This window comes from Capra hircus, chromosome 8 (assembly GCF_001704415.2).
Source record: "Capra hircus breed San Clemente chromosome 8, ASM170441v1, whole genome shotgun sequence".
Classification (NCBI taxonomy): domain Eukaryota; kingdom Metazoa; phylum Chordata; class Mammalia; order Artiodactyla; family Bovidae; genus Capra; species Capra hircus.
This window is the reverse complement of record NC_030815.1, coordinates 72,577,793-72,599,638: the sequence shown is the minus strand read 5'-3', so window position 1 is coordinate 72,599,638 and position 21,846 is coordinate 72,577,793. Positions and strand designations below refer to the sequence as shown.

The window sequence follows — 21,846 nt, the reverse complement described above, 5'->3', positions numbered from 1 at the left end:
ACAGGATCAACAGGACATGTGCTGGAGCTACATGACAGAGAAAGTACAAGGAAAAAAGCTTCCACTCTACTGGCGGAAGGTGTCTTCTCTCACTAAAGAAACAGGAACCTACTGTATCAAAGCAAAACTCAGGGTCGTGAGAGAACTAGCTCCCTGTTTACACTTGTGTGAAGGTCAAGGATCCTTGGGTTGGTGGTGCTAGATTCTGGTAAAGAATCTGCCTGCCAATGCAGGAGGCGTAAGAGATGCAGGTTTGATCTCTGGGTCGGGAAGACCCCCAAGAGGAGGGCATGGCAACCCACTCCAGTATTCTTGCCTGGAGAATCCCATAGACAGAGGAGCCTCGTGGGCTATGGTCCATACGGTCTCAAAGAGTCAGACATTACTGAAGCAACTAAGCACACACACACACAAGGATCTGCAATAGTATTATTGAACTCACGTTGATTATCATCTTTTGATGATGCTGACAGCCTCTAGGCAGTTGTAAGTAACAACAAAAAAATTCCTATGGCTACTTGAAAGAAGTGGGGAGAGCAAGGGAAAAATTGCTAAATGACACCTTGCTTTCCAGCTGGTATTAAACCAGTGAGGGGCTGCAATGCAGACATGCCAGACCCCAGACCTTGGGGGTACAGCCCAAGTGTAACTGTCACCTCATTTATCAGGTCTGTGTAAATAAGATGCTCATATGTCTACTGCTCACAGCAGACAAAATGCTGTTCAAGGGTGGGACTGAGACTTTCTCACTGTGGTACCATTGGTATCTAGAATAATCACAAATAGAAGATCACAGGGCTTCATTTTGCATAGTGGTTTTCATATCAAAAGCAACATATTGATCAAAGCAGTCTCTCACAGCCAGTAAGCCAACCAACCACACAAAAATTTAACAAGCAGGAAATCCCTCATACACACACAATTTAAAACCCAGCTCAAATATAGTAATAGCGTGTTGTTGTTCTTGTTTAGTCACTAAGTCAAGTCTGAATCTTTTGCAACCCTGTGGATTGTAGTCCCACCAGGCTCCTCTGTCCATGGGATTTCCGAGGCAAGAATACTAGAGTGGGTTGTCATTTCCTTCTCCAGGGGATCGTCCCCACCCAGGGATTGAACCTGTGTCTCCTACATTGGCAAGAGGGTTCTTTTACCACTGACCCACCTGAGAAGCCCCAAACGCTTCAACACAATGTACATAAGTACTAAAATTGCAAAAGGGCACTGACAGTCCTCAAACTGGCTAGCTAGAAAAACCAAAACTTCATTTCCTGTTCCCAGTGGCACCCCACTCCAGTACTCTTGCCTGGAAAATCCCATGGATGGAGGAGCCTGGTAGGCTGCAGTCCATGGGGTCGCTGAGGGTCGGACACGACTGAGCGACTTCACTTTGACTTTTCACTTTCGTGCATTGGAGAAGGAAATGGCAACCCACTCCAGTGTTCTTGCCTGGAGAATCCCAGGGACGGGGGAGCTTGGCGGGCTGCCGTCTATGGGGTTGAACAGAGTCGGACACGACTGAAGTGACTTAGCAGCAGCAGTAAGTGTATTACCTGGGAGAGATCAGCAAAAGTTTCAACAGCACACTTCATGTCTGAACTGGGACAAGCAGCAACACTGACATTGCATGTCTGGAGATTAACCGCATCAGTTAGATTTATGTCAGAGCTGCCTGGAGAGGATATTCTCCGACGTTTGGATGATGACTGTGCAGAGAACTCAGACAGCTGACATTCACCAAGACTTTCCTTTTTGGCTAGGTACACAAAACAAAATAAAAACAAAACACAGGTTCAGATATTTTCTTATACAATATCATTTGAAAACTATACCCATCATCATAATTTCATGATGTAATTTAATGCTTCCTTTAACAATGAAAAGGAAAATCTAGTAGTACATTTTTATTCAAAAAAGGAAATCTAACTGAAATGCGAGAGAACATGACTACTAAAAAGATAACAATTTAATTATCAGAATTAACTTTCTTTGGGCTTTCGAAAGATGCACCAAGATATATTTGCATTTCTGATATAATATCTCATTCTATTTTTAAATTTAAAATGAAACCTTTCCTTTTGAACATTTTAAAGGATGTGGTTATGTTCCAATATTGGTTCTGTTCTGACTGTATATGATTTTATGAAAAACACAGCCACAATTTTTCCTGGGTACCAAAAGGGAATTTAATTGTCTACAGAATTTATACCAATTATGTAAATAAAATATTTTAAAGCTCAGATAAAAACTGAAAAACAGGTAAGTTACAAGTTACAAACATAAATGAGTACCGGGAGCAGGTTGTGTACTGCAGACGTGGATGCACTGGATTTGCATTGAGCAACAATGCCCAGCAATCAAGACGGTATTGAAATGCACCTGAAGATGGTTCAAGAACCCAAACAAAACCATTTGGAACCTTAGGATTACGCTGATTACAGCAAAGCCAAGATTTTGTCTAGTTCTGGGGTCTGAAATGTTTCGTGGTTGGAAAACCAAAAGTGACAGAAAAAATTACCAAAAAGTTACAATTTAAAACTTATGGTAAAGAGTATGGCAGGCTATTAAGATGTCAGAATAAATGTATCTGTTTACAATATCAGGGTTGAGTATTTGGTATTCATATAAATGCTTAAGAAAATTAATAATAATCCTCTAAAAAACCAAGGGTTTGACAGAAAAACAACAAAATCCTGTAAGCAATTATCCTTCAATATAAAAATAAATTGAAAAAGAAGAAAGGTCGTTCACCCAAATCTACAGCATGCCCAATTTTAAAGATGAAAGAGTCCATGGGCTCTGACATTGTAACATTTAACACTTAATTGTGGTCATATGCAAACATAAGGTGTATGCTCAGGAATTATTTTTTTTTCAAGGGAAATCAGAAATCTAGATTTTTGTGCGAAACATCCCAAAATGTTAGGCTCCACTGAAAAATATGGCTATTCAGAAAAGACATCTTTCACACTATAGAAGTAAATCTTTTTTTAATATCTCAGAGGTTTGTCTCAAAAGATGCAAAAGTCCAATCGGACTGAATTTTTTCTACTCACTCGAGCCTCTGGTCTTGAACACTCCTTCCGCCTCTGAGAATTCAGGACAGTCAGTCATTTTCTCGTTTTCTTTTATGGAGTTAAAAGCCAAATGGAAGGCAGACATTTGCTCTCTTAAAGAACAAACATTTCGATACAAAGCGGGGCTGCCCTGTTAAAATACAGAAGCACAGAGGACATTACAAATCAAGCCAAAGATGGGCTTTTTGAAGATCAGAGGTAAAAAGTTAATAGAGAAGAGACCCTCCTCCCTTGAATCAAACATTTTTAAAACATTTTTTTTTTTTTTTTAATTTTCTGGCCATGCCACTCAGCATGTGGGATCTTAGTTCCCTGAGTAAGAGTCGAACCCGTGCCCTTGCAGTGGCAGGATTCCCTTTAGTGGAACCGTGGAGTCTTAACTACTGGATCAGCAGGGAAGTCCCAAATCATGTACTTTTAGTCTGAACATTCAGTGTTCTGCCCTCATCTGTTTCTCCTCTCTCCTACTTGTGCTGAGTCGCTCAGTTGTATGCAACTCTTTGTGACTCCATGAACGGTAGCCCGCCAGGCTCCTCTGTCCATGGGATTCTCCAGGCAAGAATACTGGAGTGGGTTGCCATGTCCTCCTCCAAGGGATCTTCCCAACCCAGGGATCAAAGCCAGGTTTCCCGCACTGCAGGCAAATTCTTTACCATCTGAGCCACCAGGGAAGCCCAAGAATACTGGAGTGGGTAGCCTATCCCTTCTCCAGCAGGTCTTCCCAACCCAGGAATCAAACTGGGATCTTCTGAATTGCAGGTGCATTATTTACCAGCTGAGCTACCAGGTAAGCCTTACCAAAGAGCAACAGCTACTCTTGGTAGCTATTAAAAGTTTATATTACTATAAACATGGAGCAACAGGTTGGCCAGTACTGATACTGACAAACCCATGGAGGAGAGAAGAGAAGTCTGTCTGGAGTAGATGGGAAGCACTTTAAAAAGAAACCCAGACAAAACACATCCCATTTATTTGAGTTAAACAAATCTTTACATTTGATGACTTCCCTGGTGACTCAAAGATGGTAAAGAATCTGTCTGCAATGTGAGACATGCAGGTTTGATCCCAGGGTCAGGAAGATTCCCTGCAGAAGGAAATGGCAACCCACTCCAGTACTCCTGCCTAGAGAATTCCATGGACAGATGAGCCTAACGGGCTACAGTCCATGGGGTCACAAAGAGTCGGACTAACACTTTCATGAACATTGAGTTATAAGTTGTTTACATATGATATATATTTTCCCTTAAAAATTGTACAGAAGAACTTTTCTTCCAAAGAGGAAATATGGATGAACAGCAGGCGCATGAAATGATGCTTAACATCACTAATCATTCAGTTCAGTTCAGTTGCATCCAACTCTTTGCGACCCCATGAATCACAGCATGCCAGGCCTCCCTGTCCATCACCAACTTCCGGAGGACATTCAGACTCACGTCCATCGAGTCAGTGATGCCATCCAGCCATCTCATCCTCTGTCGTCCCCTTCTGTTCCTGCCCCCAATCCCTCCCAGCATCAGAGTCTTTTCCAATGAGTCAACAACCCTTTGCATGAGGTGGCCAAAGTACTGGAGTTTCAGCTTTAGCATCATTCCTTCCAAAGAAATCCCAGGGCTGATCTCCTTCAGAATGGACTGGTTGGATCTCCTTGCAGTCCAAGGGACTCTCAAGAGTCTTCTCCAACACCACAGTTCAAAAGCATCAATTCTTTGGCACTCAGCCTTCTTCACAGTCCAACTCTCACATCCATACATGACTACTGGAAAACCATAGCCTTGACTAGACAGACCTTAGTCATTAGGGAAATGCAAATCAAAACCTCAGTGAAGTATCACCTCACAGCTGTCAGCATGGCTATCATCAAAAAGATCACAGATCAGGACTTCCTTGGTGGTCCAGTGGTTAAGACTCCATGCTTCACTGCAGGGGGCATGGGTTTGATCCCTGGTCTGGTAACTAAGATTTTGCATGCCACATGGTGTGGCCGAAAAAAAAGGAACCCTCACTGCTGTTGGTAGGAATGGAAACTGGTGTAGCCACTGTGGAAAATAGTATGGAGGTCTCTGAAAGAACTAAAAATAGAACTACCACACAACCCAGCAATTCTCCTGGATATATATATAACCCCCTAAAACCTCTAACTTGAAGAGATATGAACGCCAATGTTCATAGCAGCATTATTTTCAACTGCCAAGATATGGAAGCAACCTAGGTATCCATCAACAGACCAATGGATACACAACGTATGTACTGGAATATCCATAATATACTGGAATACTACTCAGCCATAAAAAGAGTATAATTTTGCCACCTGCATCAAATGCACTTGGAAGGCATCACGTTAACTGAAATCAGACAGACGAAGACAAATACTGTACGATATCACTTATATGTGAATCTAAAAAACACAGCAAAAATAAAATAAAAACACAGCAAACTAGAGAATGTGACAAAAAAAGAATCAGACAGCTATAGAGAACAAAATACTTTTTATGGGATGGGGGTAATATGGGGTTGGGGGGTGGTGAGTGGGAGGTACAAACTAGTGGATATAAGACAGGTTACAAGGATATATTGTACAACACAGGGAATATAACCAAAACTTTGTAATACCTATAAGTGGAATATAAACTTTAGAAACTACATAAAAAGTAAAAATTAAAAAATTAAAGTCAGTATTAAGAATGTTTTGTCTACACAGTGAAGGCTTTACCCAATAATAAAAGAGAGAGAGAGACTATATGGAAATTAAGGTTACAAGAAAACAACAAATTCTGGAGACAGAGCTACGAAGAAGGGACAAGAAGAAACTATTTGGAAATTTTACCAAATTTTGCTAAAAATAACATTTGACGATCTGCCTTGGCCCCTGTGTCATGTGGAGGTCTCAGCATAACTAGTTCCATCCACACTGGTCTCTATTCATTTCCATCCATACACACACCAGGGGCCAGAACAAGAGACACATGTTCTGCAGTAGCTTGGATACCTCCCTACACATACCCTCTCTCCTTTGGCAACCCCGAGCTAAATCTTTCTGATGTCATGGGGGGCTTACTTCCTCAAAGGTGAAAGCTAGTCATTTATTCAAACTGTAAAGCCAAATAGTTAAAAACAGCTCTCTGGAAACTCTGCTAACAGCTGAAGAGTCATCAAATTAAATTGGTACTAGCAGGGGTTGGGGTAGGGAGCTTCCCTGGTGGCTCAGTGGTAAAGAACCCGTCTGCCAAAGCAGGAGCTGTTTAGTCGGCCAGTCGTGTCCAATGCTTTATGATCCCATGAACTGTAGCCCACCAGACTCCTCTCTGTGGGATTTTCCAGGCAAGAATATTGGAGTGGGCTGCCATTTCCTTCTCCAGCCAATGTAGGAGACATGGGTTTAATCCCTGAACTGGGACGATCCCCTAGAGAAGGAAATGGTAACCCACTCCAATATTCCTGCCTGGAAATCTCATGGACAGAGCAGCCTGGCAGGCTACAGTTCATGAAGTCACAAAACAGTCAGACACGACTTACTGACGAATTAACAAGCAGGGGTAGAATTGCCATATAAATGTAAGTGATGTATCATTTAAGCGTTCTGTTACCCATAAAATAAAATTACTGATTAAGTTCTCTATCTAGAACTTCTCCCCACCCACCACCCCGTCTGTATTATTTAGACTAACATATTTCCACTGATTTGGAGCTTATAGCAACTTAAGGAATTACACTAACAAGCAAAAGTAAAATAAAAAATTACTTCCCTTTAAGATATCATATGGAGAAAACCCTGTTAAAATCCTGAAGCCATGTTTGATGGTGAATCTGCTCACACTCTTGATTTTATTCCCAGTTAAATACATTCATAAAGCAAACTTTGTTACATAACAGAACATTTAAAATTCAAACAGGTTGACAATGTAAACCTTTATGACATAAACAGCACATAACATTCATAAAAAGCTGGTGGTCAACTCTCATCTGAGATACAGAGAAAGAAAGGGTTTATCCTAAAGCCATACAATTTATGTTTAATGTACCTTTTTTGTAAACTTATATTTGAACATGGGACAGTTAGATTTAATTTCCTAGGAGTCTGGCCCATTTTGAAATCTGCTTTAAACAAATTAAAGCTTCCCCAGTCAAAATCATTGTTTCTCTATTTCCTGATGGAGAAAGAGAAAAACATTCATATATGAAAAGTAAAGGAAGCATTAAAAAACCTACTGCTTTTTTTGATACTTTTGTCTTAGGAATTATATCACTCAATCAACATTCTTTCCCTGTGCCAGAAACCACTTGAAAGGCTCAGAATACAGGAGGAAATGACACTGTAGAGTAAAATTCTGAAAACGTATTCATATAATTTCAAGTACAAGAGGTGCCACTGAGAAGCTAAAAAAGGAGTGTGATTTGGTAATAACAGTGCTGCTCTACTTGAGTCAGGACAGCACTCCCTCTGAAGTAACAGCCGAGTTGATATGAAAACAGTAAGTGGGAGACTAAGGAATTCACCTGCAATGCACGAGGCCTGGGTTTGAACCCTGGGCCAGGAATATCTCCTGCAGAAGGGAATGGCAACCCACTCCAGTGTTCTTGCTTGGAGAATCCATGGACAGAGGCGTCCACAGGATTGCAGAGATTCGGACAAGACTCACTGACCAACACTATGAATAAGAATGAAAGGAAGATACGAGAAGAGGGAGGCATTCTGCAAGAACAAGGCAGAACAAGAGGCCTGGAATGCAGAGAGGATGCGGCAGAAAGAAGGCAAGGGTGTCCAGAAAATGGCAGGAGATTGGGAGCTGAGGATGGAGTGGGCAGGGCTCGGATCAGGGACGGCATGAAGGCTTCGAGATGTGGTTTGAGTTTAACTGAAGGCATAACGGGAATCCATGGGAAGGTTTTAAGATGCAGAGTGATTGATCTGATTCATACTTTAGCATTTTTATTATTATTTTTGTTGTTGCACCCCGTGGCATGTGAAATCTTTGTTCCCCACCCAGGGATTGAACCTGCACCCCCTTGAATTGGAAGGGTGGAGTCTTAACCACTGGACTGCCAAGGAAGTCCCTTATTCGTAATGTATCTCTCTGACTGCTCTGCGGGATGGTGGATGGATCAGGGAAGGTGAGAAGGAGACTAGTTATGAAGAAGCAGCTGGTGATTCAGGTAGAAAGCACGTAAAGGCTGTAGCAGCCGAGCTGAGAGACATGAGAGCTTACAAAGAGGTTTCTGAAATGAAGTGAAAAGGCAGTGCTGGGTTGGATGTGAGAGATTAAAAGGAAAGAAACCGAGGAAGACTGGCAGGTTGTTGGCCAGAGCAACTGGACAATGGTGTGTGCTGAGATGGGGAAATGGTGAGGAATGGAAACCTAGAGTTTAGCTGTGACCATGTAATGGCAACCCACTCCAGTGTTCTTGCATGGAGAATCCCAGGGACAGAGGAGCCTAGTGGGCTGCCGTCTATGGGGTCGCACAGAGTTGGACACGACTGAAGCGACTTAGCAGCAGCAGCAGCATGTAATGTTTGAAGTGCTTACTGAAACACCAAAGGGAAGATGCTGAATAGGCAAGAGGGTATCTGAATATGAGCTCTACAGAACTTTGGGCCGACGTTAGACATTTTGGAGTCACGAGTCTACAGACGATGTCCAAAGCCATGGGAAAAGATTAGTTTACGTAAGGAAAGCAACAAAATGGGGGCAGAGGAGAGCCTGGGGTGCTCAAACATTTTTGAGGGGAGAACTAAAAAAGGGAGATCAGCAGAGGAAGGGAAGACAATAACAAGAAGAAAATGAGGTGAGTTTGGTATCCCCAAGAGCCAAGCAAAGTGGTTCAAGGAGGGAGTAACTGCATTCAGTCAAATGTTGAGGCAAGGCTGATTAAGATGCAAAGTAAGACATAATTAATCATGGTCTTGGCCAAGGTGTGGGCCATTTGGGATCAATGCAGAAGCCCAGGAGGAGTGGCTACAGTCACTGGAGATGATGGAAGAGGAGTGAGACAGGACAGCCAACAGTTCAAGGAGCTTCCTGTGAGGGGCGGGCACAGAAACGGGACACCAGGGGGGTCTAGAGAAAGTTAAGTGGCAGTCGCTCAGTCATGTCTGCTCTTTATGTCCCCACGCACTGCAGCCCACCAGGCTCCTCTGTCCATGGGATCCTCCAGGCAAGAATACTGGAGTGGGTTGCCATTTCCTCCTCTAGGGGGTCTTCCTAACCCAGGAACTGAACATGGGTCTCCAGCACTACAGGCAGATTCTTTACTGTCTGAGTCACCAGGGAATCCCCTAGGGAAAGTTAAAGGGACAGATAAAGATTTGTTTGTGCTAAAGGAAAATGACTCAGAAGAAAAGGTTGGATAAGACGAATGCAGAAGGGAAAACAGGTGAAAATAACACACATGGTCACAATAACATAAAGACTTGAATATTCAAGTAACTTATCTACTGGGAAGTTGTAAAGGATGGGAAGTGCATATCTATGTTTATGATACAAGGGATGAGGAAGAAAGAGGGTTGAACACAGTAAGAAGTCAATAGCTAATGCCTTAATACTGAAAGAATAAGCAGCAGCAATTAGAAAAAAAAAAAGACAAGACAGCCAAGTTGGAAAGGGAAAAATAAAACTGTCACTATCTTCAGATGACATATGTACAAACACAGCCACACTAAAAAACTGTTGGAATAAAGAAATTCAATAAAATTGCAGAATACAAAATGAACATACAAAAATCTGTTGTTTCTACACTCAAATAAAGAATTATAGGAAAGAAGATTTAAGAGAACATTTACAGCTGTATCAAAAAGAATAAAATACTAAGAAATAAACTGAACCAAGGAAGTGAAAGATCTATATCTTGAAAACTGTAAGACACTGATGAAAGGAACTGAAAAAAGGCACAAATAAATGGAAAGGTATTTTGTGCTCCTGGACTGGAAGACGCATTTGTTAAAAGGTCCACACTACCCAAAACAATCTCCGGATTCACTGCAACCCCTGTCTAAATTTCAACAGTGTGTAAAATATCACAGAAATGAAACAAACAGTCCTGAAGCTTGTTGCTGTTCAGTCGCTCAGTGGTCTCTGACTCTTTGCAGCCCCGTGCACCATAACATGCCAGGCTTCCCTGCCCTTCACTGTCTTCTGGAGTTTGATCAGACTCTGCGACTGAGCACGAGCAGTTGTCAAAGTGTCGTACTTTTAAATGTGAACAGAGTCAAGGATCACTAGGCATCTGAAGAAAAGATTTGAGCATGAGCCAGAACCTAAAACAATTAAGTAGTAAAATGAGACCCCAAGATCTAAGGAAAAAAAAACTATGATGTCCTCAACAGGCCACTGTGAGAGATAGCCCATCATGATATTTTGTAACAGCAGGAACGGAGCTTCCAGAATGATGAAGAAGAAGGCTAAACAAAGGATAGGGAATCAAAGGTAAGTTGAACGAATGATGGAATGAATAGGATTTTTTTCATTCTCTAAGCTAAAATACAACAGAAAATGCCTTCAAAATTTCAAAATTTTGAGGGCAAATAGGTCCAACCCAGATTTCTATACAGGATAAACCTAATTCAATTATGTTGGTAGGATAAACTTTATCAGATATGCAGAGGCTCCAGAAAAATGAGGCAGTACACCAAGAAAAGATATGAAAATACGGAGAAAGGAAATACAAATAGGAGAGAAAAAGGAAATCACCAAGGATGGTGAAAGGAAGTCATGAAGTGCCAGCTGTCCAGCCAATCTAGATCAAAGCCAATCTAAGTCAGAGGGCACTTAGAGATGAGAAAAGGATGGATGGACTCCTAAGACTGACAGTTCGGTCAGAGTGTAGGGATTCTCAAGATTACATGATACAAGATTAAACCAAAAAAAAAAAAAAGCAGGAGATGCAGGTTCGATCCCTGGGTTGGGAAGATTTCCTGAAGAAAATGGCAACCCACTCTAGTATTCTTGCCTGGAGAACCCCATGGGCAGATGAGCCTGGCAGGCTACAGTACAGGGGTTGCAAAGAGTTGGACGCAGCTGTGTACACATGCACACAAACACCACAGATAATACACAATAAGCCCTTATTTAAACCAACATTGTAATTGGTTGTATTGGCAGGAAAGGGAAAGTGTTGGAATAGTTATGGTTAGGAGATGTGAAAGAGCAAAACTCTCATTTTTCACAGAAATATAAACAATGACAGCAAAGCTAAAACAGAGGGACTTGCCTGGTGGTCCAGTGATTAAGACTCCACGCTTCCAATGTCGTGGCTGCAGGTTTGATTCCTGGCTGGGGAACTAAGATCTCATGTGGCGTGCAGCACAGCCAGAACAATGACAAATACCATGTTCCAGGCAGAGTTGTAAGTATGTCATATGTATTAATTTATTCATCTTCATAAAACTCTTGCTACTATTATAACCCATTTTATACATGAGGAAACTGGGACACAGAAGTCAACTAATCTGCCAAAAGTCACAATGAACTAATAATAAACCCAAGAATCAAACACCAGCAATATAACCCCACAGGCCATGTTGCCATCTACTCTAACACAGTTCTCAAGGAGTCTTCACACTCTAAAACATGACTGAGCACTTCAGAGACTCTCAATTCATGTGGGTTGTATCTATCAAGAGTATTTCAAGAACTTTTTCAGAATTGTGGACATTTTTCTTTAATGCACCACAAAATTCAATAAAGATTTCTTAAAGGTTAGTTGCAAGGTCAAATACGAAGTTTACATTAGTTAAAAGTTAGTCAAAAGTTCAAGTTATGTCAATGAACTTTTCATATTATGTTATATTAGCATCCATGGGCTTATCCTGCAACTTGAAGGTATATTTTGCAAGCACTTGTCATGTAGAGAATACTGGTTCATTCAGCTGTGCATATCTTCCAAATGCTGACATATTTCATTATGCAATACTAAAATTATCCAAACATCACATTCATTAATAACCTCAAGGATCCATCAGAAAAGCAGTCACTGGGAAGTTGTCCAGTAAGTTCAGAGTGGTGGTGAATACAAGTTTTTCATAATTCTGATTCTCTCTCAAAAACTTGAATTTTTTTCAGTGGGAAGAAATACCCATCTTTCCTTGAAATGGCAAGTTCACTGTTTATTTCTGAGAAAATGCCAGCCACATTCCCAAGTCTGGCTAACCATGTCTGTTTGTCAGATAAATATGATGTTCCATGAAAATAATAGCTAGTTCAACTCACAGCGCCGACAGTCACATCCACAATTTTTCTGGAAACATCCACCATACTTTGGTATGTACTTTGAAAGTGCGTGGTGTCCACTTCCCATTTCATCACACATGATATTTCAGGGTTGAAAAATTAAAATGGATGATTTTTTTATTGCTTCATCAAGGAAGTTAAGTGAAACTGGACTTATTATTATTTCCTGTGAATGCTGGACAGTGATGAACGTAAAATGACTGCTTGGTGCTATCAGCTTTTACACCATGAATGTAACATCAATAGAGTGAAAAAAGGGCAAATTACCATCTTAGTGTTGTTTCAAAACATAATTTTGACCTCATGGGCCTCTTGGATGGGACTCAGGGATTCCCAGGAACCTGCAGATAATTTTTGAGAAGGCTTGCAGTGCACTAAACAGCCTTCCATATACACAGGGTCTAAAACTGAAAGATAAAGAAGTGCCAATAAAAGTACCTTTTAAAATAGGAAGGTCAAGACCAAAAGAGCCACAGAAGGACAAGCCAGGGACTGTCTTTCACTACAAGTCTGCTACTATTTGACTTTTTAGTGGCATTTACTAGTCTAATAAAAATTGGCAAAAACATCTAAATACTTTCCCATCAACAGACAAATACTTAGCTCCTTTCCACAAAGTTATCCCAAATATATTTTATGGGGGGGGGGGAGGCGACTCTTATCCCTACATGCCAATGCATAGCAGTTATTATTAGACACTTACAGACAAAACATTAAAAGAAGGTTGGAAAAACAAACACTGCCTCACCTCATTACACAGACAGGAACTAGACAACAATTGGCAAAATAAAATAGAAAGCACTTCCAGAATGCCATTTCCATACAGCATCTTATAACTCTTACTAGATCCATGCTCAACATCAACATTTCTGCTAAGGTCAAAATCTCTATAAGACACAGAGAAGATATTCTCTCACCAGATTCAAAACAGATGAGGTGCACTGCAGAGCTCCAACACTGTACAAAAGCTTTCTAAACAGCAAAACATCCTTCTACAAGAATTCATGATGGAACTTAGAAGAACACCATACCTGAAAAGGGGAAGTCTGGGTCAATGAAGCATTCTTTAAACTCCGCTGCTCGGCAACGAAACGAATTAGATGGTTTGTTTCAGGAAGGCCCCGAAGACCAACTGTAGAGCGCCGTCTGGATTTTTTAAGGTAGGGTGATGACTTTTCTGTAATGAAAACTCTCTTTTAAGTTGGAACAAAACAAAAGGCAATCATCAGTAATCATGCCCTGAACACCCCCATGATCCACTAGCCTGAGAGAGAACATGGTAAAAAAGTGATACAGAAATCTAAATGGAAAACCGTAAAGAAGACTGTTCACACACCATCAGTTTTCGGGTAGGGACCTTTGTTTTGACTACTGATTTATTCCATGCCCTGGAGCTGTGCACAGAATATAGAAAGCGTTTATCAAATAATTGTGTAACATTTGAATTAACACATCTCATATTTTGTTTCATATTTCCTGCACAGGATTGGTAAGGGCTTGCTTTGGACTAAGAATTTCCCTTTATCTGAATTAGTCTAATCTCCAAGGACAATCTCCCCCTTGGCACATACTTTCAACTTCTGCTATATCAAGACGATTTGTTTCTCCTTGATATTTGTCTACCTTCAGCACATTACCCTGAATTCCAGCAGCACACCTAAACACACGAAGTAAGTCTAGCTTTCTAAAGGTCTAAGAGCGTTCTTTTTTTTTTTTTCAAAGTTGTGGCATGCAGGATCTAGTTTCCAGACCAGAGATCCAACCTTGGCCCCCTGCATTGGAAGCTTGGAGTCTTAACCACTGGACCACCAGGGAAGTGCCAAGTGGGATGTTCTTGAGAAGGGAGCACAGGATGGTTTGCCACTATGGTATGGTCTCCATCATGTGTTATTAAGCTAGTGCCCTTTGGCTTTCAAGCACATTTTCCTCCATAGTTAAATGCTGTTCTCTAATTCCATTCCTATTATTTCTTTCTTCTCCAGCAAAAACAGACTTCAAAAGTGAATTTTATTTCTACTCTGTAAGGGAGATTAGCCCGGGTCAATTTTCTGTTTGTAAGTTTGAAGAGGCATACCCTACTTTTTCAATTTCTTATTTTCCTAGTTGCCTTTTAGCTTTCTCTCATTTTTGCTATATATGACTGTTGAATGTATTACTATTTAGGGCATACACCCTCCTGTATTCCATGTGTTGGGTCAAAGGGCAATTTGCACACAAATTCTTCTCCAGTTTAAATACGGAGCATAGCTGTGAGTCAGGAACAACATAATCTTGGTGCCCTGGGACCCTGATCTAGTACCTTTGAGAGCCAATCAATTTAGACACATAACATGCTAAGCTAGATGGGGCAGGTGAACAGTACAGAGTTTAATTTATAAACTTTTAAAGGCACTGCAACAAAAGGACAACATTTCTTACCTGAAGAGTTATTTACAAAGCTTTCAGGTGTAATTCCCAATTGCTCCACAGTTACTGTGGAAAAGTTCAAAGGTGATTTAAAAGTCTCTGATGTGTAATGATTAGGAGTCATTTCAGGTGCCTGCTTGTGGGGAGTTACAAGCTTCCCATTTCCCAAAATGAAAGGGGTTTTTCCTAAAACAGACAACATGTGGTAGAGGTTAAACATCATTAGAAGATAAATATTTAAACCTTTAATTTCACAAAGACAACAGATCTCTACATACCAGCGTTATTAATAGAAGACTCCTTGGTTTGAAGGGGCTCGCTGTCTTGTGAACAAGTATCCATCTAAAGAGAGAGAGGAGGAAAAAGAAAAATAACCTCACCTCCAAGATTAATGTGATTTGATTGAGATCCTCTTTCAAGACTGAATTCTAATACAATCCATGTTGTTGCTGTTTAGTCGCCAAGTCGTGTTCAATTCTTTTGTGTCCCCATGGACTGTAGCCAGCCAGGCTCCTCTTTCCATGAGATATCCCAGGCAAGAATACTGGAGCGGGTTGCCATTTCCTTCTCCAGGGGATCTTCCCGACGCAGGAATTGAACCAGACAGCTCCTACGCTGACAGGTGGATTCTTTTTACCAGGGAAGCCCAACACAATCTACACTGGCACGAAAACAGGTGTCAAAAGACTACTTTAGGACCTCAAATTAAAGAGGAATGGAGGAGACTGCTCTTCGGGATGAAACGAAGCAGACCCCATAAGCCAAGGATTTTCAACCTTAGGGAACATCGGACTCATCTGGGCACTCTGTTAGAGACGCACCTTTTGCAGACTCCGCAAAATTCTAATTCAGGAGGTGTGCCCAGACCTCAAGAGTTTGCATATTAAAAAGCACGCGGGTGATCCAGTGGAACACACTGCTGAGAAACCCCCCCGAAGAAACAGCTCTGCGGCACTGTGCGGTGCTTAGTCGTGTCCGACTTTGCGACCCCATGGACTGTAGACGGCCAGGCTCCTCTGTCTATGGGACTATCCAGGTAAGAATACTGGAGTAGGTTGCCATTCCCTTCTCCCGGGGATCTTCCCAACCCAGCGATCGAACCCAGGTCTTCCGCATTATAGGCGGATTCTTTACTGTCAGAGCTATCAGGGAAGCCCTGAATCTGCACTAGTCTCTGAAATCCCAACCAGATCACTTGCCTTACCTCCCGTAGGGTTTATTTTGAACGCTACTCCGATGAATGTTGGGGCTGCCGTGCCTTCTAGATCTCGGCTCTTTGGTCCTGAAGCATTCGCTTGAGAAAACAACTATCGGCCGTCAAGTCATCCGCAGGGGGGCTCCCAGATCCCCCACCCGCAACACCCCAACCTGCGGCCGGAGTCCCTTACAGCCTTCCTTCCTCGAGGGCTCGGACCGCCACCCGATTCAAATCGCCGGCCCCGCCTCCTCGGCGCCCGGGCGTTACTCTGCAAATCTCTACGCCTCCGCCACCCGCACGTGTGTGCGCGCGCACTCCGAACCCTGCCAGGCCTCTACATCGCCGTCCCAGGAAAAGGAGAGGCTTCGTGGGCTCGAAGAGACACCACCACTAGCTGCCGATAACACACTGACCAAAGAGACCAGCTGTTGACCTCTGTCCGCAGGGACTACTTTTTGTGAGAGGCTCGCGGAAGATCCCTTCGGTAGTTTTTAAACGCCGTACCCCGCCTTTCGATTGGATGCTGCAAACTTCGAAAAGAATCCTTGGACCAATCAGGACAGAAAAGCTGACCGGCTCTTACCCAATCAGCGAGCCCCAGCCGCAGCCGTTTCCTCTGTGGGTTGGGCGAGGGGGAGGTGCTAAAGTTGGGAGGCGCTGACTGGTTATGGATCACTTCCAGCGCTCCACCTCCTTCTCTCAAACCCCGCCTTCGTATGCAGATTACTTCTACCTGGTGTTGGCTTTGCGCCTGCTCAGTAATGCTTTGAGCCGCCGTTCGGCTCCAGGTTGAGCTCTGATTGGCTGATAACCCTTCCCTGTCGGCTAGACTGCAGCCTCTCTTCCCTCCTTCCACCTGGGCTGGGTTAGTGAGAGCCCACCCAGTGCAGGGGGATGATTGGTTGAGTGCTGCCCTGCGCTGCCCGATGATTGGCGGAGCTTAGAGTCAGTCTGGGAGAGGTGGGGGAAGGGCCCCAGACTGACTGAAGAGCCCAGGGGCGGGGTGGGAAGGAGGACCGGCCAACCTTGGGGTGTGGGACGGAGTGTGCGTGTTTGTGTGTGTGTGTGTGTCAGTAAAGGAAGGAAGGTGGCGAAGGGAGGAGAGTCCGAGTGGGTGGAGGGAGGGGAAGGGCGGGAGAAGAAAAAGGTAGGAGGAGAGACAGGTGGGAGGGTGGCGACTCACTCAGGATCCGGTGGGGGCAACGCAATGAGGCGGGTGACCCTGTTCCTTAACGGCAGCCCCAAGAATGGAAAGGTAAGGGGGTCGGGAGGAGGCGAAGCGGGCCGGGCTGCGGGGGGCGAGGGCAGCGGAGTGCGGAGCGGGCTCGCGGGGCAGAGGGCTGAAGTTGGGGAGAGGGACTGGAAGCGGGGAGGTGGGCGTGCGCCGGGGCGGGGGGCGTCCGGGAGGAGGCCCACCTTGGGTCCCTGAGGCCTCCTCCCCAACCCTGGGATCCCTAGCCCGCGCCTGCCCTTGGACTCCCCAGCTGCTCTGGGGACCGGCGCAGTTCAGTTTGGGCTTAATCGTTCTCAAGACCAGGTGTGGGTCCTGGAGTACAGAGGACTCGGAGGGCGTGGGGACGGTCGCTGTCACCTGATGCTCAAATTCCGCTTTCCACCTTCACCAAGACCCCGCTGCCCCCCGCCCGTGGCTGCAGAAGGCACTGGTTCCCACCTTCGTGCTGAGTAATGGTCCGCTCCAGAAAGTGCTGGTTAACAACTAAAGCATTTAAGGGTGATCAGGTGAAAACAATTAAAACTTTCTATCCGTGGCTAAGTAAAACGTTCTCTCAGCCTAAGTCGAATAGAGGGATGAAATAATACTGACATTTTCTAGATGGTCACCCCCCCTACTTTGAGGATCCCACAGCACCACCGCCGCCAAAACTTCTGTACTCGCTTTATTAATATTTCGCACTATTTTAGTTTCTTAGAGGACTGGGACAATAGACCGAAGTGGATGGATTGGACATTACTCTTTGCTGTGTTAGGCCTTTGTTGAGGGTGTGGTGCTGAATATTTTTCCATCGCTGGAGCAAGCCAAAATGTATCCTGTTCCTTCTCAGCCCCTTGCCCCACCCATGAAAGTTGTTAGGCGTCTATGGAAAATTTGACCGTTCAAGGCAGACATTTATGGTGTGGCTAAATGACATCTAGAAATTACTAAGCAATAGAGTCGGAGTTGAAGGTAGATTGGGCTCCCTGTCTTATCTGCCAGCATGTTTTCCGCATCTTTTGCACACACTGTAAATTTTTAAATAGCGCAATTGTGCCACGGTATAAAAAATTGGCTTTCCAACTACTCTGCAGTTTTGAGTAAAAGTGCTCTAAAGATTTGAACCACGCTGTAGTTTTTTGACTGCAGTTATCATGTTTTTCTGATTTTAGAGATTTAATACTCATTAGAAGAGAAGTAGCATAAATTTAAGTAATTGAGTTTTCATAAATTCTTCACAGCATTCACTTTATTAACTTTTTTCTGTACCTGGTTTGTCTGTTGATAACTGCTACTCATAACCCAAAACATATGTTGTTACTGGAAGAAAGATTTAGTATATCCAAAGTTACAATTGTAGTATGTTCTCGAAAACAGGCCTGTGACTGACCCTTTTCTTCAACATTTCTGTTATGTTATTTCATGAAAGGCAAGATGTTTAGACCCAGCCATAAATTTTTAACTACTTCTCCTGAAACTACTGAGTTTTATTCTTGTCAAAAATTCGCTGGCTTAGTCTTGCCATATTTTTATTAAGGTGGTTTTTTTTTTTTTTTAATGTACTTTTGACTAGGTTAGCTTTTTGGATTTAAATATTAGTTTACTTAAATATTTTGCTAGAGAATCTCAGAAAATTGGAAAAAACTTCTCAAATAGCTCATTACAAACATTATAAAAACCCAAATTGGAAAAGACTAATATGATTCAATATTGAAAGTAAGTCAGGGGCTTCCCTGGTGGCCCAGTGGTTAGTATTCCATGCTTTCACAGCCGAGGATGCAGGTTCAATCCCTGTTCGGGGAACTAAGATCCCCCAGGCAGTGCAAATCAACCAAAAAATAAATAAATAAATAAAGGCGTGATAATCTTTACTATTTAACTGAAAATCATATTCTGTGCCAAAGTTTTCAGTATTTCCTCCCCTCCCCTTAAACTGATTAAAAAAAATACTATTACTGATTTTAAAAAATTACTCTTATTTGATCAAAGAGCAGAGTAATACATAACAGCCTGCATTTTTGTATAGATGAAGTGGCTGTACTTAGCCAGGGTTGGCATGATCTTGACATGATTTTCTTGAAACTGAAACAGAGCACTACTGCAAGATAAACAGTTTGGTCTCTTGTCCACCAGTTGAAATATCTGTCACTTTCATTATCTCCATACTTACCTAGCTTCTGTTTTTGTTATCTGGCCCTAAAAGTAATGCCTGTTTTTTTTTTTTTTTTTCAGATAAGTTTCCCTCCTTTAAAGCTTGTTGAGCAATTGCCAACACTGGGTGGTGAAGCTTGGGGTTGGGAAGGCAGAGTCACTGCAGATTGTTGTTCAGTCACAAAGTTGTATCCAACTCTGCATTTTTTAGTCACTGTAGAGGACAACATATGCTCACAACGACTTTTGACTTTTGTGCATAGTGAGTAAACAGAAGTATACTGAATGTTTTGATGTTGAAGATAGGTTGCGGGGAGGGGTGAGTTGTGCCTTCATTAAAGTGATGCTTTCCCAAGTGAGATTGTCTACCTCACAGGGCGTGCAAGAAGATCGAATAGTTTAAGAAGAAATACTACACCTTTTAGGGTTTTTTTGTTGTTGTTGTTAGTTAAAGATACAAAATTACATCAAGACTTGATTTGGCCAATCTTAAAGGACACAGATGCTTTTAGTCATTGAGTGGGTCAACTGGTTAACTGCTCCCTAAATGTATATTGTTCTTTGAAATAGTAGTCAATGATAGGATGAGATCATCCCAATTAGCAAGACATTTAAAAATATTTTCCAGCACACAAAGATCACTTTAGACTTTTTTTCTTTTAATGTTTAAAGTCAATCTTATATTTGGCAGGAGTTCACTAAATTTAATGATATATATTTAAGGGATTTTTACTGGTTGACTCATTGTCTTAAGTGAATAAAAGTACTTTTCTCATTTGGGAAATTATGTTTTCCCTGACATTGGTGTATACTTTATAAATAAGTAAATGATATACGGATGTTTGAGTACATCCCCCCTGGTGTTTCACGGATGGGTGCCTAGTCAAAAGAACTTGAAGGCCATATTTCTAAAAAATTGGACTCTTTAAATTTTCATTTTTTTAAGTTGCTACCAGAGTCAGGTTTGAATCTTTCATTCTTTCTCCACATGCCTCAGAATTCCCGTTCTCTTTTAATATTCTCTGTAACAGTGGCATCAAGGAATTTGAAATGAGGATGCAGTGAGTGGCTTCTGAGCTACCTGATGTCAGTTCCATGTTTCTGAGCATTGTGGACTTAAGTTGCTTTTTCTTTCCTCAGAATAGTCAACCAGGCTTTTTGTATACCTTATTCATTCATTAAATCAGCAGTGACTGAGTACTGTCATATGAAGCACCATGCCAGGCACTGCAGCCATAGTGGGATGTGAAATAGATCTTAATTCTGTACCGATGTTTACAATCTTGGCCCAGGACCTGTTTAAATCTGGCTTTAGCATTAAGTCAGAAATACGTTGTTGGTAAGTGTCCAGAGTTGAATTTGTTGTATTAAGTTGAAGAAAGGTGAAAAATCTATGTAAAGCTTATGTATATTGAAATCGAAATAATAAGAAACTTGCTTGCGTTCTTCATTGAATACATTTCTAAGAATTCATCCATATTGTCCCACATGGTGATATTTTAGTCATTTTCACTCCTTTATAATAATTATGCAAATTACATACAAATACTATCACAATTTACCCATTCTCCTGTCAATGGACAGTTGGGGTGTTTATTTTCTTTATACTTTGCTATGAAATTGATAGTCCTTACACGAAGAGTCTGGCATAGCCTGGTGCACATGTGCAAGCGTCTTTATAGGGGAATGGTTTGCACACTTTAGCATGCATTGGAATCACCTGGAGAAACTGATCAACTATTGCTAGGCCCCACCCCCAGGGGCTTCCCAGGTGGCTCAGTGGTAAACAATCCGCCTGCTAATATAGGAGACTCCAGATGCAAGCTCCATCCCTGGGTTGGGAAGATCATCTGGAGGAGGAAATGGCAACCCACTCCAGTATTCCTGCCTGGAAAGTTCCACGGACAGAGGAGCCTGGTAGGTTATAATACATGGGTTGCACATAGTCGAACACTGGGCCACAGCACACACCACCCCCAGAGCTGTAAATTCCCAGGATCTGAGTTAAAGGCTAGGAGTTTAATTTTTAATCTACCCCTCAATTATGCTAACGCTGTTGGTCTAGAGAGCTCACTTTTGAGAACCACTGCTCTAGGGTTGTCATTATTGGATGTTAGTTTTTGTGAATGTTTAGTTTTTTTAAGAATGTCAAGTTTTTCAAAGTCATTGCAATAATTTATATACCATGAGCATGGCATAAATCCTCTCGTTAATCCATATTCTCTTCAACACCTGCTGTGGTCAGACTTTAAAAATTTGGAATATTTTAATATTTGTCTTCCTGAGGGAGAGTCATCATTTTTAGAAATAAAATAATTTTAATTTTTTAAAATGTATGAAGCAGAAAGGGTAGATAACTTTATTCTGCATTTAGTTATTGGTGGGCCAGTTGGGTAAATTGACCTGCATAAATCCAGTAAGAATTTATTGATTGTATATTATGTAATAGGTACTGTGGGCATGTAAGAAAAACATGTTTTAAATGTAGGTTTTACTTTTTAAATTTTAATAACATAGGTTACAATTTGAGGACAATGTTTAAAGGTAAATTAAACTTCATTAAACTGATATGTCCTGTTAGGC

The 21,846-nt window shown here is 42.0% G+C and overlaps 2 protein-coding genes across 2 annotated transcripts in view; one reads left to right on the top strand and one right to left on the bottom strand.

Annotated features, from left to right (window-relative positions):
• CDCA2 (cell division cycle associated 2) overlaps window positions 1-16,128 on the bottom strand; it is a 41,312-nt gene extending 25,184 nt beyond the window's left edge. Inside the window, exons 1-6 of the mRNA XM_005684021.3 lie at window positions 15,906-16,128; window positions 14,980-15,043; window positions 14,714-14,887; window positions 13,327-13,472; window positions 3,054-3,204; window positions 1,551-1,753 (exon numbers count right to left, since the gene is read on the bottom strand). Of these exons, the coding sequence (XP_005684078.2) occupies window positions 1,551-1,753; window positions 3,054-3,204; window positions 13,327-13,472; window positions 14,714-14,887; window positions 14,980-15,043 (738 nt within the window). The 5' untranslated portion in view covers window positions 15,906-16,128. The remainder of the gene's footprint in view (window positions 1-1,550; window positions 1,754-3,053; window positions 3,205-13,326; window positions 13,473-14,713; window positions 14,888-14,979; window positions 15,044-15,905) is intronic.
• KCTD9 (potassium channel tetramerization domain containing 9) overlaps window positions 17,006-21,846 on the top strand; it is an 83,428-nt gene continuing 78,587 nt past the window's right edge. Inside the window, exon 1 of the mRNA XM_018052345.1 lies at window positions 17,006-17,154. Coding sequence (XP_017907834.1) covers window positions 17,107-17,154 — 48 coding nt within the window. The 5' untranslated portion in view covers window positions 17,006-17,106. The remainder of the gene's footprint in view (window positions 17,155-21,846) is intronic.